Source organism: Lithobates pipiens, unplaced genomic scaffold (assembly GCF_037356315.1).
Source record: "Lithobates pipiens isolate NorthernLeopardFrog02 unplaced genomic scaffold, aLitPip1_a1.2 Scaffold_8, whole genome shotgun sequence".
Taxonomy (NCBI): domain Eukaryota; kingdom Metazoa; phylum Chordata; class Amphibia; order Anura; family Ranidae; genus Lithobates; species Lithobates pipiens.
The window spans coordinates 170,353,521-170,370,836 of record NW_027507903.1 but is presented as its reverse complement, the minus strand read 5'-3'; the positions used below and the strand labels follow the sequence as shown (position 1 = coordinate 170,370,836).

Sequence of the window (17,316 nt, the reverse complement as noted above, 5' to 3'; positions counted from 1 at the left end):
AACTACAAATCCCATCTTGCCTCTGCCTCTAGGAGTCATGCCTGTGACTGTCAGGGTCTTGCAATGTCTCATAGGACTTGTAACTTCACCACAGCTGGAGGGCTGAGGTTGCCTACCCCTGGCATAAACGGTAGTGATCAATGGATGTAGCATCATGCAGGACCCAGGGCTGGAGACATCCAAGAAGTATTGCAAATGGTTTTCTATGGGGCACTCATGTTGGCTTGTTCCCGACCCTCAGCAAAGCTTGTGAGACCAGGAACTGAGGGCGAAAGCTGCTACAGATGGGCACAGTGCTGAATTGAATGAGGGCTTAGGTAACGGGGGGGTGATGGGGGAAACTACTATCTAAACATGTTTTACATTACTTATGCAATTTAGTAATGCTAATAAATGCATACTATATATATATATATATATATATATATATATATATATATATATACTGTATATATATATATATATATATATATATATATATATATATATATATATATAAATTCCTTCCCTTTTTATTTAATACAGTTCATTTAATACTCTTAAGTTACCTATTGTGGCTCCTGATTCTGGTCTGTTCAAGGAGCTGATAATTACAAAGCCAAACCCTTCATTTTCTTTTCGATGGATGACCACATCACTGGATTGTGAGTTCTGATTGGCAAATCCCTCAGGAGGTGAAGCGTTGCTTTGTGTAGTATGATTACTGTTTGGATATGCAGAGTCACTTCTAGGGGAACTGTGATGTGTTGACACAGAGCCAGGACTCCTGCCATTTTCTGGACAATTGTCGCCTGTAAAGAAAAAAAAAATAATGGCTCTTTTCTCTGTGAAAACCAAAGACTAAAGACCATTCTAAACATTAGAGAAAGTAATACAAAGTAAGACATTTAAAAAAAGTTGCAAATATCTACGTTTTTGGAAGTCTAAGTGGGTTTGGTTTCTTCAGTTATCAGAAAGAGAAAGCTATACCCAGAAAATGTGTCTTACAGACCTGCCCGTACAAGCAACTAGTAAACTTGTGAGAGAAGTCAAAATAAGGTCAATACACTTTGAAGAAGCTACAGCATTTAGTAGCGAAAACATACTGCTCAGTACATGAGTGCACCAAACCATTTTAGTATATAGGGATCTACATTCTTGCCTTTAAAAATTCCAAAAATATATAGGAAGATAATTATGCCTATGCATCTGTTTAATCACAATGTATATATAAATGTGTTTGTTTATGCAGCTATATACATAACTGATAAGCGGAGAATGGAGGAGTGACTGGTTAACAGGGCTATTATGCTACAAATTTATATTGAAGATGAACCAAAATGCCTTTGAGATTGATTTACTAAAGGTAAATAGTCTATGCACATTCCACTTACAGTTGCATTCTGCAAGGGAATTCGCTCCAAAGTTTAGTAATTGAGAGGAAGCTTCACTTTGCAAAGAACACTCAATCACATGCAAGGGAAATAAAAAACAATATTTTTTCATGCACACGATTGGCTAATAGTACAGTTTCTAGCAGAGCTCCCAGCACTAATCCTAGTCCACACTTTTGGGTGTGTGATATGGTATGTCTCCTGCTGGTTGCTGTTGTTTCTCCCACTGACCTGCAACGCTATTGTGTGCTGCAGTGACTAGGGAACAGCAGGAAGAATGGCAGCAGCCAATAGGGGGGACTATTATCCGACCAGACTGAGGATTTAAATAGGATTAGTACCAGGAGCTCTGCTATACAGGGATGTTTGATACCAAGCCGGCCAATGGACAGGTAAGCATAAATCTGCTTTCTTCACATGTTCACATTTTTGATATTTTTGAATGTAGTGGCAGGGTAGCTTTAAATGTTTTTCTTTATTAGTAAGCTGCTGTTCAGAACTGCATAGGTACATCCCTGTTTTTATCTGCTGAAAATTGGCTTGCATGGTAGAGTGGCACCAAAAAAAGCTATTTTTTTAATTAATTAAAGCATACAGTATATACAGTTGATGAGGGTGATAAAGGTGTGATGAGGGAGAAGTCTGTAATCAGCCTGAAATTGCTTTTAAAGTGATATACTTTCATACAACTTTCAAACTGAAATCCTTTAGTACAAATCAAGAAATGCAAAGTAAGTTGATGGTAGCTTTCTACTGTGGAGCACCTTTTAATCAGCAGAACATTGACATCTCAAAAATAAAAGGAAGAAACTATAGCACAAAAACAGGGAAATACTGCAAGACAATTTGTTTTAATCTACTAAATAAATGAAAGCCCGACAATTTTGCAGTGTGCCATCTCAGGCAGTGCTCCATTGAGCTTTTAAAAAACCATAGCAAAGCAGCCATCGGGCCAGATGTATTTTAGCACTTTACTGTCACTATCTAGGTAATGCAATTGTAGGTATAATAAAGGAATTGAGGCACTGGGAGTCTGGTACCTGCCATAATAATTCTTGGAATTTATAATGTTGGATCAAGGAGGCGTGACAGCACAGTAATCCATCTATATGTCCTATTACTGAAATTACTGCAGAAAGAGCTGTTAAAAACCTACTACAGCCCATAAGTGAATTATTTAATATTACACAAATGCTGGGATATAAATTATGACTGGGGTTTGGGTGTGTGTGTGTGGGGGGGGGGGTGCCTATTTGTGAATAGGTCCTGATGGGTCAGTGGTCCCCCACAAACATAACATCATCTGTTGTTTAACAGCTGGTAACTTTAGTTAAATAAATAGTAATAATGACTAACAAAATTGTATTGCAGTATTTCTAATGGAATTGATAGACTTTTCAATCTATGTATACTCATTAGTTCATTATTACATAAACTAGAAGTGTCCTTCTAGTCTACTTCAAATTAGAGACACAAGGAATTTGTGCAAAGCTATCATGCAGATCAGTGGATATCTCAATGACAGATTTCCCTTCACTTCCTGTCCCATAGCCAAACAGGAAGTGAGAGGAGATTCCTACAAATTAAGGATATTACTTGGGGACCCCCAGGTCACCAGAACTAGCATCCCCATTGGAAGGTTTCCTCTCTGTTACTTTTCTGGGGACAAATCAAAATGTGGGATTTTCTTTTACTTTCACTTTCAATAATAATGGTAAACTGGACAAATAGAGAGGGTGCATCTCCTAAACGGGGGTACAGACAGCAATAAAAACTGACAGACGTTCTAATCCCTCTCCACTCTATCCAAAACAAAAAAAAAGGTTTTGCCTTTAGTTATAATTTAAGTAATGGGATAGTCATATCTTAATAGGATGAGATAAAGAATCAAGATAAAATAACACATTGATTTTATAAATACAATTTTTACGTGGGTTTTAATTGGTATGTGGTGGGTAACCTACCTATTGATAGCACCTTTCTTCTCACAGTAAGATTGACTTGTCCATTACGAGCAGCATTATGCATAAGATCAATCACATATCGGTGAGTTTTACCAGCAACTGGAATTCCATCTACATACAGCAATTCATCACCAGGCCGTAGCCGGCCATCTCTGTCTGCTGAGCCCATTGCTATCACAGCACCAATTAAAATCTAAATAGAGAAAAGTGGTCAATTACTGATCAGTTTAACCTTTGACAATTCTAGCAAGAGCAGTATATAATGTGATGTTGCATTTATCACTAGGATTGATTGATTATTAATTAAAATAAGAAAAAGGAAAAAGTAACAGATTGTCAATTATTATGACAATTATTATTGATACAAAATATTGTATTGATTTGCTAGTACATAATTGCCCAGCGATTCATTAGCTACAAACAACTCCCAGGCTTGCAGGTATATTATTGCTCCTTTCATGCAAAAAATGTATCGCACATATTTTTTTTTTACATATAGTAATTACATACAGCACACTACAGAATTTAGAGGCCCACACATTATGCATGAATACCCAATATAATCAGGTACAACTTTCCCTTTTCTTTTCTAAAATGTTAAAGCCTGCTTTAAATATCAGTGTAGGAGTTAGCATGCTTAATTTGTTAATAAAATAACACGCTAGGACTATATTAAATCTGATCTCTATGCAGATTAAAAAGAACACAGTTTAATGCAATTTAATATTTTTAAAATACATTAAATGTATTTGTACATGCCAATCGTAAAGTGTTACTAAACCCAGGACCCTGCATTAACTATATCTGGTCTCCCATATTAAACAGAAGATGAAAATGCAATTATTTTAGTAAATATAAACTGCTAAATACTTTTTCCTGAAAGGCTCCATGGCAGCATACGTGTGGGTAGCCCCGCCTCCACGATTACCCAATAGGACCCAACTCCCATAAATCTTTGCTCCTGGCCACTATCAGTGTTCCTTTTTTGTCCTCCCCAGTAGGACCAGATGGTTTCTTTCCTGGAAATAAAACTTCACGACGATCGATTGGCTGATTGACTGAGAAATTTTCCTCCGATAGGCCCTGACTGTTAAGCAGGGTATGGAGAGTATTTGCAGAGTAGCGCTGAAGAAAGGATTTCCTACCTGAGTGCGCACGGTCTGTGTCCCGTTGTTATGGGTGACCATTATCTGCTGGAGGTATGGCGTGTGTGTTCCAGTCCGTTCGGCCAGGTGATCGTTGGTGGAGTGGTGAGCCTTTTATCTATCCATGGCAGCATTGTATTTGTGTGTATTTCTTTTGTTTGTCTTGCGGTCTCCTCCATGCCGTTTGCGTTCGCTTCCGCGTTCCAGCAAACCTCTCTCCTACTTCCGGGTTATGCAGGCGTTCTGCGCATGTGCGAACCCGGTATGAGACCGAGGCTTGGTTCCCGCGCATGCGCGCGAGCGCCTCGCGTCTGACGTCGGCGATGACGTCACGGGCGCCAAATTTAAAAGGCTTTGGAAGCTGTCAGAACCCTGGGAATGTTTGCAGTGGTCGCAGCGACTTCCCGGGGCTGTCAGCGCGGCGGTTTAAGGTAAGAGCGTGTCCCTTAGGCTGGGGAAATGCTTTTTAAAAAAAAAAAAAAAAAAAAAAAATGTGTGTTTTATTTTTCTCTTTAGTTGCAGTGTTTCTTAAACTGTGGGTTTATTGTGAATATGGACGCCTTACTGCCTCCTAGTGGCCAGCCCGCTCATGTTAGGTAGGTCTTTAGTATTTATGCTTTTTATATATTGGAGAGAGTGTTTGGCATAGGTAGGATTGACTGTATATCCTTTTCTCTCTCTGTCTGTTTTACCCTTACAGCCCTTCTGGGTCTGATCCACAACCTAACACTTCTAGACGCAGTGGATCATCAAGATCACACCGCCATAAATCCTCCTCAAGATCTAGCCAGCATAGGTCAAGATCTGAACAGCATAATAAGAATTATTCTCACCCCCCTGCTGCTCACTCCAGCAAGCGTACGGAAAAATCATGCTGGGGGTGCAGGATGCCTGTTCCTTCGGACGTATCCTTATGCGATCATTGCTTCTCCAAAGCTGCAGATGAAAGGGATGATGCAGACCAGCGTTTGGAGTCAATAGTAAGACGGGTTGTGAAGGAGTCTCTGCAGGAGAGGGACGCTCTACAGCTGTGTGAATCCCCGTCAGAATTATTGGCTCCTCCACCTGGAGAGAACCCATTGCAGGAGACATGGGAATCCTCTCAGCCAAGCCGCCTATCTGCTCCCATCTCAGATAGTGAATCTGACTGTGAGGATCCTGGTTTAGGTTTTGACTATGGACTGGTGCCTTCATTGGTCAAAGCAGTGAGAGAGGCTCTGAAGTGGGAAGACCCTGTTACTTCCCCACCAAAGCAGAGAAAGTTCTTTAAACAGCTCAATAAGGAGCGACAATTTTTTTCCCTTCCTTTCAGAGTTGGGTGACATTATTACCGAGGAATGGAGCAAGGTGGATAAAAAGGGTTCCATGCAGTCAAAAATCCTGAAATTATATCCCTTTAAAGAAGAGGATGTGAAGCACCTGGAGTCAGCACCACTGGTGGATGCAGCGCTCATGCGTTTGGTGAGATATGTAACCCTACCCTTAGAGGATACGGTATCCTTTAAAGATCCTTTGGAAAGGCGGATCGATTCAGACCTTAAGAGGATATATCTGACTTCTGGAATGGCTTGCAAACCAGTGCTTGCAATGGCAGCGGTATCCAAGGCCATAGAATCCTGGGCTGATTCTGTAGAGGAATTCCTGAGGGGTATTTCTATTGAATCAGCAAAAGACTCCCCTATTCAAGAAATCAGGATGGCGTCTGCCTTTTTGGGGGAGGCATCTATTGATGTTATCCGCCTGATATCTCGGGATATGTTAGCAGCAGTCTCAGCTCGCCGTGCGTTATGGCTCCGTCCATGGCTGGCGGATCCAGCATCCAAACAGGCCTGGTGCCGTATTCCCTTTGAGGGGTCATCTTTGTTTGGTAACAAGCTGGATACTGCCATATCCCGGGCTACAGGTGGGAAATCTGGGTTTCTTCCCCAGGACAGACGTCTTCAAAATCAAAGGCGTCCATTTCCTAGAAGACAAGGCCCTGATCGTGCCAGGGAGGCGCGGAGCTATAGACCTGGTCGAGAATTCTCAAGGTCATGGAGATCCAGGCAATCTTCTTTCAAAAATACCTCAAAAGGGGGTTCGTCCGGCAAGCAGGATTCCGCGAAATCCTTTTGAAATTGGGCCCGCTCAAACTTGTCAGGTGGGGGCTCGTCTTCTCCACTTCAGGCATGTTTGGGCGGCCTCAATTCGGGATTTTTGGACTGTAAAAACAATTTCCTCAGGTCACAAGTGGGGTTTTATCAGCACCCCAAAGCTAAGATTTATTCCCACAAATCTTCCAGAATCAAAAGAGAAGAAACAAGTCCTATTGACCTACGTGAACTCTTTACTGGATCAAGGCGCAGCCGTTCCCGTTCCAGAAGAAGAACGTGGAGAGGGCATGTATTCCCCTTTGTTTCTGGTTCAAAAGAAAAATGGCACATGGAGGCCGGTAATAGATTTGACCCATCTCAATTCCTTCATTCGCAAAGAGAAGTTCAAGATGGAATCTCTGCTTACCATCCAGCAGTCCGTGTATCTGGGGGACTGGATGATATCAGTCGATTTGAAGGATGCTTACTTCCATGTTCCCGTGGCAAAGGAGTTTCAACAATACCTCCGCTTTGCAGTAGGCATTCAACATCTTCAATTTACATGTCTTCCCTTTGGGTTAACAACGTCCCCACGGGTCTTCTCCAAAGTTCTTTTGGCAGTTGTGGCCTTTCTCAGAGTCAAAGGTGTTCGTCTCCATCACTATCTCGACGACCTTCTTCTGCTATCCCAGAACAAAGATCAGCTCTTGGAGCACAAAGACCTAGTCATCTCCACTCTACAGGAGTTCGGGTGGCTTCTGAACTTAGAAAAGAGTCACCTAGATCCAACTCAGTCTCTTGTTTTCCTAGGGGCGCAGTTCAACACAGCAGAAGGTACTATCGCCCTTCCAGAAGAGAAGGTTGGAGTCATACGAGACAGGATTCATGCAGCCCTTGCAGCATCCCATCTCTCGGCTCTCCAATGTCTGAGGGTGATTGGCACAATGTCAGCCACCATTCCCATGGTAAAGTGGGCCCAGTGGCACACTCGTCCCTTTCAGAAGGGGTTTCTACAACAGTGGGACTTATCCAGCCAGACACAGCGCATATTCCTCACTCCAGCCATGAGGACGTCTCTTCTTTGGTGGCTACAGGGGAAGAACCTGCGCAACCACCATTCAATCATTCCCATCTCATGGGTCACGGTAACTTCAGATGCCAGCAACCGAGGATGGGGCGCTCACTGCCTTTCGGAGGTCGCTCAGGGCAGGTGGACGTTTCCATCACAGAGAGTCGTCTCCAATGTTCTGGAGCTAAGAGCGGCCTTCCAGGCGCTTCGGTCATTCCATCATCTGACAGCGAATGCCTCGGTCATGCTAAGGTTGGACAACACAACCGCGGTGGCTTACGTAAAGAAGCAAGGGGGAACTCGCAGCTGGTCCCTGTTACAGGAGACGGAGCCAATAATGAATTGGGCTCAGAAGAATTTGTCCAACCTTTCTGCAGTCTACATCCCAGGGGTGCAGAATGTTCAGGCGGACTTCCTATCGCGTGTCGAGTTGGACAACAACGAGTGGTCTCTACACCGGGAAGTATTCGATTGGCTCCTGACCTTAGGATTGTCCCTGGAAGTCGACTTGTTCGCTTCCCCGTGCAATCGGAAGCTTCCGAAATATTACTCAAGGTTCAGGGATCCCCAGGCATATGGGATAGATGCCCTCACAGAACATTGGAAGTTTCAGACAGCTTACGCCTTCCCTCCAGTTCCGGTGATCCTGCAATTCCTTCGGAGACTCAGGTCAGAGAAGGCGGAGATTCTCGCAGTAATTCCTTTCTGGCCCAACAGACCTTGGTTCCCTCTACTGCTGCTCCTCAGTTATCAAGAGCCAGTTCCCCTGCCTCTCAGGTCGGATTTGCTATCTCAAGGCACAAGGTTACATCCATGCCCATCATGTCTGAACCTCAAGGTATGGTTTTTGAGAGGGAAAGGCTAGAAGCTCTTGGTTGTCCGGAAGAGGTCATCCCAACCCTTCTCAATTCCAGACGCGGGAGTACTAATAGGGTATATGAGCGTATATGGTCCAAGTTTTCGGCCCATATGTCCTCCAGAGAAAATTCTTGCAGTTCTCCAACAATACAAGACATACTAAGCTTTCTTCAAACAGGCCTTGATTTACCTCTAGCTATCAGTTCATTGAGAGTCCAAGTATCGGCTATTTCAGCCTTTACGGGTATTTCCTGGGCAAACCATGCACTGGTACAACAATTCTTCAAGGGAGCTACTAGGCTCAGACCCCAAAGAAAACCAAGGTTTCCTAAATGGGACCTCCCTTTAGTGCTGGATTTTCTCTCAAACCTTGGAAAGGATTCTACGGAGCCTCTGTCCATAAGGGATCTCACTCTCAAGACCATCTTCTTGGTAGCTATAACCTCAGCCAAGAGAGTTTCTGAGATTAGGAATCTAGGTTCGGAAGAACCCTTTCTGACTTTCTTTCCAGATAGGGCAGTATTGATTCCCATGTTGGGATCGCATCCCAAAGTAACCTCGGTCTTCCATGAGAATCAGGAAATTGTGCTTCCCACTTTCAAAAACTCAGAGAGTCAGGATGTTCATCCTCTGGACGTAGGACACGCGCTGAAACAATATTTGGAAGTCACAGCTCCCTTTAGACAAACGAAATTTCTTTTTGTTCTCCCTCATGGCAAGAATAAAGGATTGCAAGCTTCGGCTAGATCTATCTCTACCTGGATCATTCAGATCATTCAGAGGGCGTACAGAGCAAAGGGCTTGGCTCCTCCTGAGGCATTAACAGCTCATTCAACACGGAGTATTTCAACATCGTGGGCAGCTTCTCGCCATGTGGCGCCTGAAGTTATTTGCAGAGCGGCCTCTTGGTCTTCTATTAATACCTTTGTTTCTCATTACTGTGTAGAGCCAGCGGCTCTGTCTTCTGTTAATTTTGGTTTGCAAGTTTTGTCGGTTGACAATGCTAAATAAACTTTTGTTCTTTGCTCGACATTTTGCCCACCCGGGTGTGTTTGGCGAGTTATTTCCCACACGTATGCTGCCATGGAGCCTTTCAGGAAAACGGAAAATTTATATCAAATACTTACCGTAATTTTCCTTTCCTGATAGGCTCCATGGCAGCAGGAGTTCCCTCCCAAATGTCTGGAGTCGGCTAGTTACGGAACACTGATAGTGGCCAGGAGCAAAGATTTATGGGAGTTGGGTCCTATTGGGTAATCGTGGAGGCGGGGCTACCCACACGTATGCTGCCATGGAGCCTATCAGGAAAGGAAAATTACGGTAAGTATTTGATATAAATTTTCCGTTTTCTCGTCAGCAGTATATAGCAGTCTTATGACTTATATGAGTGTTTGGCCGAGCACTGGCTTAGGCTTGTATGAGAAGTTTTCATTCTCCTCTGACTGTCCTATGAGGCTGCATGACCCCTGACCCTCTGTCTGGACAGTGCTGATGATATGCAACTTCCCAAAAAAAAAAAAAAGAAATACACATCAATGTTAGCATGTGCTGAGTGTCCCCAAGGCTCTGTTCTATGTTATGTCTATGTTACTACATATACCTTCTGATTCCACGGTTGTGGGTTTAGTAACACTTTAAGTGCTGGAATTTGTCTCCATTCATCCCTTGCATAACAGCAGTCAGACTGGCAATGGGAGGTCTATCATTAGGAGTTAATTGGTTTCTGCTGCATATACTGCATGTATTTGCTGACAGAATAAAGCAGAGCGAGCAGAGTTCATGACTTATCAGTATATTGCTGCTTCTTAATTGGCTAATCAAAAGGCTGCATGTGGGGATGTGACAGTGCTGTTTTCCTTAAAGCGATATTAAAGCCTTTTTTTATAACAAACATGTTATATTTGCCTGCTCTGTGCATTGGTTTTGCACAGAGCAACCCCAACCTTCCTCTTCTCTGGTCCCACTGCTGGTGCTCCTGGCAACTCCCTCATAAAGCTTGCTATGGGGGCACCCAAGCTTAGCCGCTGCTCTGTGTGCCCATTCACACAGAGCAGCGGCTTGGCCCCCACCCTCTCCATTTTCTGATTGGCTCGCTGGCAGTGATTGACAGCAGCAAGAGAACATGGCTCCCACTGTTGCCAAAAGCCAAGCAGGAATGTAAGTCCCTGGAGAGACAAGGCTCTCGTGGACATTGGTGGATCAAGAGGGGGCTCAGGTAAGTATTTTTTATATCGAAACATAGTTCAATTATGTTTTGTCTACTTGAATACCTCTTTTGATTGTTCAGGCAATGGTTCAATTGTAGCTTGTATTCTTTCTGGCATAATTCTTAAAAGTATATCTAAAGCTAGTGACCTGGCAGAAAAAAAACAGCAATTCTGATTTAGGACTAGATTACACTTGCTTCAAAACATGGCTTCGGACAGGCTTTGTTAAAGATCTCTGAACACCAGTCAAAGCTCCTTCACTAAATAAAATGGTTAGCTTACAGTCCTGTTTACGCCTGCTTTTCCTTAGAGCTTCAATGGAGCTTGGTGGGGCTTTGGTGGAGCTTCAATGGGGCTTCGGTGAGGCTTCGTGGAGCTTCAGTAGGACTTCAGTGGGGCTTCAGTCTTTGCCATAGACTTCTATGAAGGCTTTGAAGATGCTTTGAAGCATAACTAAAGTGATATGGGGTATCATTTTTGAAGTGAAGCCAAAGCAAAGCAAAAGCAGGTGTAAACAGGACTGTAAGATAATCATTTTATTTAGCGACAGGGGCTTTGACTAGTGTTCAGAGAGCTTTAACAAAGCCTGTCCGAAGCCTTGTTTTGAAGCAATTGTAAACTAGTCATTAATGTGTTTTGAAACTGAAGCAAGTGTAAATAAGCCCTTAATAACCCACTTTTGAATAAAAACAATAGTGTGGAAGCCATCATACTAATATGCCCTTTTAGGGATCACAATATATTGAATTTATGTTTCATTGATTGCAGTTTATAATATGATGTCACTTTAGAAATATAATGAAGATAAATATAACAATTCTGTCTGGATTTAAATATTTTCAATGTTACTATTCTCTTCCCACTGTGAATTAAATCAGTTATAGCTGTCAATATTTTATTTCTATCACCCATGTCTTCTTTGTCTCTGCTTACTCATCACCTCTTCTTTGTCTGATAATTTCTTAACAATATATAAAGACCCCCCCCCCCCAAAAAAAAAATCTACTTCCAGGATTTTTTGGAATGTTATGTGGAGTAGTGTGCACCAGCCCTTGGATTTCCTGTAAATCCACCATCGGGTCTATGCTTTCTGATACTTTTGAATCTCAGCCTTCAAGTTAATGTTCTAGTCTAGATCAGCATGTTTCCCGACTTTCTCTTGGTGTACCACATGGTTCACTGTCACTTGTGCTTATCATCCTGCATGTATATATACGTGAATACTGCCTTGTGTGTATCAGCCCTTCCTTGTCCTGTTTGCCTTTTAGCCCAGAGGCATAGGTGTAGATTTACTAAAGACAAATAGGCTGTTCACTTTGCAAGGGAATTTTCTCTTAGCCTAGTGAATATGGGGAAATTCAATTTACAAAGAATATACATTCACATGTATGGGGAATAAATAAAAAAACAACAGCAGTAATTTTGCTTGCACATTAGTGGAAATCAGCAGAGTTTTACCTTATTCACTAACATAAGGTAAAGTTTACATGCAAAGTAAACAGCAATTTGACTTTTGTAAATTAACCCTATAATGTGTTTATCTTGTATACAGTATTCCCATTCTGGCATTCCTTATATTTATGTTCTAGGAGCCGTTCTTATGTGCTGAGGTATAGAATGGGGTTTTCCTGACTTCCACAACTGAGTAGGGGACAGGTGGACTAGAGCAGAACATGCAGATTCAGAAGGAACCTGATTTGTGAAAACATAGTTAATTGAGTACTGTCCATGATACTTTTTTTATTTGCACTAACATACAATTTTTCAGGACAAGCTTTCGGGGTATGTCCCCTTCTTCAAGGTCCAAGCAGTATTGTACGGCTACAATCACATTAAGTATGAAAACATAGTTAAAAGGATATTTTAATCCTTGGACTTTTTTAATCTATACTGGTTGTTATATGTTAAAACATACAGTATGAAACAACTGGAATACATTAAATTAAATTGAAATAATACTATAACAACCAATATGGGACTTTTCGATCAAGGAACGCACCTAGAGATACCAATAGCTAGATCAAGGCAAATAGATAACAGAGTCCTGGTGGGGAATTCAGTAGATAAATCAGTATGGAAGCCAGAGGTCAAAATATATTGCACATTTTCAGACAAGCTGTGGTCTGGAAACTGGTATTGGTACTACACAAAGCCAGGGGTTTATGGCCAGAAGGTCAAAATAAAAGAGAACAGACACAGGAGGGCACGATGCAGCTCTATATCCCAGATTCTGATCCAGGAAAGGATTTTGAGTCTCATTAAGTATCACTACCTGTAAAGACTATTTCCTATAAATCTCGGTGCAGAGAAAGGTCAGAACATGAGCCGGACCAGTGGGGACATCCATGGCCAAACCCTAAATTAAAGCTGGGAACAAGATCAAAAAGCAAAAGTACCCACTGACAGGAAGCACAGGATAACTGGGAAGCAGACTACTCCACATAATACACTAGAAAACTCAGAGCATTCTTGCTCCCTGATGAACTGAGTAGAAGTGGTACATGTGACATGAGGACTGGCACACTAAAAAAAATACAAAACTGAACCCAAAGCACATGGGAAAAAACAAGATAGAACAAACAGATTACGTGACCAATGTAAACATAATGTAAACATAACAATTCAATTGGAAAACTTCAGAGGCACAGTTGTCCATCCAAATGTCAGCACAATTTAATACCTTCTTCCCGAGCACATAGATGAATGACGCAAATCTAACAGGTTAAAATGTATCACCTAAAGGAATCTCCAACCCTACTTGTGCTTCATTCTATACAAAATACATTGTGTAATTTGTGTGGAGCAGTGAATCATACCCAACCACATCCCAGTCAGTAATTTCAACAACAACCATATCAGTAATGGGATTTTTCTGCTATCATATAAATACACCAAATAGTAAAAATGTAATCATTTATTATATCCATGATAAGAAAACATTTAAAAAATGTTAACTTTTCTTTATTATGGATATATTAAATTGTTACATTTTTACTTATTTAGCGTATTCTTTTGGTACCAGAAAAATCTCATTGCTCATATGTCTACAATATACATTGGTGACATTCACACTGTAATAGCTGCATGCTTATAGCACATTTAATAATTCTATACTGGGAGTATTTCAAATTTCAGTCCTTTATTATGTTCACTACATAAAATGCTTTTCTTACAATGAGTACAGGTCTCCATAACCAAACTGAATTCAACTATAAGAGCTGTGTGTAGATCATACATTTGATGTTACTTTCATTTCAGAGATAAAGCTCAAAAATAGACCTTTTAATCCTCATTCCTTAAATTCATACTCTTCAAGCTTATGCCTTCAAAGGCAAGGCTAGCGAGCTGAATGTATAAATGCATATTACAGAGGATGCTGAGGGAATATTGATTACTTGAATTGTATCATGTACTCAAGGCAATTCACAAAATGTTTAGGAACACTGCATTTACACTCTTGTAAGTGCCATGGCAATTAAACTGTGGGGTATCACTTTGCAGAAAAATGAGTTCTAGTAAATGTAGTCTCATATCCAAAATCTGCAATTCAGAACATTGCTAATATACAATATTTTATAGAAACCAGAGTAAGGTTTTTTTTTAGTTTTATGTTTTTACATGACTACTGTTCCATACATTTAAAGCTGCAATTATTTACATTCTTGTACGTTTTCCTCTATAGTATTTGTCAGACAACTGCTGAGATGGAGTTAGTTGACCACACAGTCTAATGTATTAAATCAGTCTGACAAAACGAATGGATTAATCTTTGAAAAAACAAAAACATGTCAAAGAGAAACATGGGTCTGTGGTAACTGTGGAGGTTGTTTTTTTTGGTAGCATTTAGCCTGAGTATAGCTTTATAGCTTGTATTTTATAATAAAATTGTAAGTGCATTTTTTTGTAAAAATTACACAATTAACATTTCCCATAACAGGGTGAAATAAATGATGACCATTGATAAATAGGTGACATGGCAGTAAATGTTGATAGTACGGTAGTTCCTTTAAATAATGGTACAATAATTTAAATCATAGTATAATAAACACCTGTGAGCTTTGTTTTTGTTTTTTAAAACATGTGTATGTATTATATATTATTGACTTGTAGAGTCTCGATCTCCAGTGGCACTGTACGGAGTAATACATTTTAGAACATAGAGAAAATGTATAATAACCTAAGATGTAGCACAGGTAGCAAAATACATAAAATGTCCCAGAGGTTAGAACATAAATTGTTTGGCCTACCACCCACTAGTAACATAAAAAACAGGAGAGAGGATATTGCAATAAATGTTCTAGAGAGTGACAGAGAACTTACAGGCTGGCCAGGTTCATCACCACCAAGTATTCTAAAGCCAAAGCCAGACTCTTGCCGTCGAAGGTGCACATCTAACTCTTTGTAGTCAGGACCTGTTGCCAAACAGAATAGCTTTAAATTATTACAATTTAAATGCAGGAAGATGATAAAATGACTTTTTTTTTTCTAATGATAAATGGTTCATGCACAGTATTAGTCTGGAATGGATTTCAGCATAACAAACAAAAACAAGAATTAAGGGACTGTTCAACGGTAACAGAGATCCAAAAGTTATTTACCATGTTAATTACATTACATAGCAAATCAGAAAGGTCACTTAGCAATTAAATGATGTTGTCATAATTAGAAACTATGTATAAATGGTATTAGAAGTTTTTAACCCTGCTTTAATCTAATTAACACCTATTTTTTAAGGTTTCAAACCGAAATAGAAGTATTTATTGATCACTTTATTGATGCCCTATAAAAACACATGCCTAATCTCTCCAATAACATTTTGTATCCATTATATATTGAAACTAGACATTTTCATTCCAATTACATGTTCTTTAAGAATTATTTTCTATAAGCAGAATATAGATTCTTTGCAGCCCCTTGAATTACAAATGATCCAAGGTGATGGCTTACATAATATGTCAAAATTATTTGTATGCAAATCTTGGTAAGCCTGTTCTGTACCTGCACTATCACAATAAATTACATGCACTATTCGGTACAGCAAATGACATACATGCAGATATATAAATTACATATCTACATATGTCGTTGCTGAGTGATGACATGCTATTTTTGCATAGTGCTGTCACGCTATCATAGGACAATATTTCCTCCCTACTTGTTTCCAGTAAGTTTCCTTTGATTATTAAATGCTTTAGTTCCTTTGAACATTCTACTGTCTCCAGAAGCAACATTTTTACAGTTTTATAGATATATCAAACTTGAGCATAATTGTTTGCTAAATCTACCACAATATATTTTCACATAAAATTGTAATGTTTATGCAGGCATCTGATCTCACACCTTATTTTCTAGTTATTATGGCAGTGCAGTGATATGGCTCCAACAATGAAAATGTGACAAGGCAATCATGGCTGAACTCTATTCAAGGGAATGATCACAGGACACACATTTAGGTTAGGACACATAATGGTGAACACATATCACAGGACAGGTGCTGGAGAATACTTGCCGGCAGGATCCGCTCTGAAACCAGCTCTGGGTGGCACTTGCTCTGAATAGGAAGATGAGGAATTTCATGTAAGAAAATTAAAGCTCTAAATGTACAGCCATGTAGGTTGTAAATCATTTATAGATGTTTAAAGTGTACTCCAGTGAAAGTGAAATGCTATAATCCCTAAAATTAGTCTGTGTTATAAAATTATCAGAATAAATAAACCAAATGACAATATGCAAACAACTCATATTTTCAAAAGTAGGAAAAAAAAACACTTTTGGACCGACAACCAATATTCTCCAACACTGGAACCACTGCAAAGGAATTCTTACGAGAACATTATCATGGAATTTAGACATTTTTTAAGGCTAGCAACAATTACTTGGCTTGTAAGAAGATTAAAACTGTTACAAGTACAAAGTAAAACAAACTGCAACATATAGTTGGGAGATGAAGAAGTACATAGGAAAATTAATTAATCTTTTATTTTCCTCAGAAAAAGAAGTAATAACAAGATTCAATGAGGATATCAAATCAAACTATCATTCTGTCAGGCATTCCAGTCCCACTAACCAGCAAAACATAAATAAACCTCAAACATATTTATCAATCACAAATAATATACATCAGTGATTCTCAACCAGGGTTCCGTGGAACCCTAGGGTTCCTCCAAAGGTTGCTAGGGGTTCCTTCAGCATTGGGCAATTTCTGCGTCTCAGATAAGTTCCCACTGACACCATTGATCTTTTTAGCTATCTGTAAGGAGGCAATTCTTCCCAATGACCACAAGTGTAAGGACCATTCTTCCAACTGACCATCACACTATTGTATCATGAGTTGTAGATTTCAAATTTTTAGCAGGGGTTCCCCAAGACCAGAGAACTACTTCAAGGGTTCCTCTGTGCTGAAAAGGTTGAGAAAGGCTGATCTAGATGGTAACCTAAGTTACCCAACATTAAGCCACTAATGTAAAAAAGGAAAACCTGATTTTTGAAATATATTCTACATACATCTACATCAATGTTTCTCAACTCCAGTCCTCAAGTAACCCCAACAGGTCATGTTTTCAGGATTTCCCTCAGATGAAACGGCTGTGGTAATTACTAAGTAAGTGAAACTGATCAAATCATCTGT

General features: G+C 40.2%; 1 protein-coding gene across 11 annotated transcripts in view; it reads right to left on the bottom strand.

Annotated features, from left to right (window-relative positions):
• The window catches only part of MAGI2 (membrane associated guanylate kinase, WW and PDZ domain containing 2), a 1,006,736-nt gene that overhangs the window by 74,284 nt on the left and 915,136 nt on the right, over positions 1 to 17,316 (bottom strand). For 9 of the 11 annotated variants that reach the window (XR_013271122.1, XM_077474033.1, XM_077474035.1 and 6 more), the window contains 4 exons: positions 16,198 to 16,239; positions 15,009 to 15,100; positions 3,338 to 3,530; positions 549 to 791 (listed from right to left, as the gene is read on the bottom strand). Coding sequence is in view for 10 of the 11 variants with exons in the window: in XM_077474033.1 (XP_077330159.1) it covers positions 549 to 791; positions 3,338 to 3,530; positions 15,009 to 15,100; positions 16,198 to 16,239 (570 nt within the window). In the remaining variant the exon portion in view is untranslated. The remainder of the gene's footprint in view (positions 1 to 548; positions 792 to 3,337; positions 3,531 to 15,008; positions 15,101 to 16,197; positions 16,240 to 17,316) is intronic. The other 2 variants (XM_077474036.1, XM_077474037.1) reach the window with 1 other exon arrangement.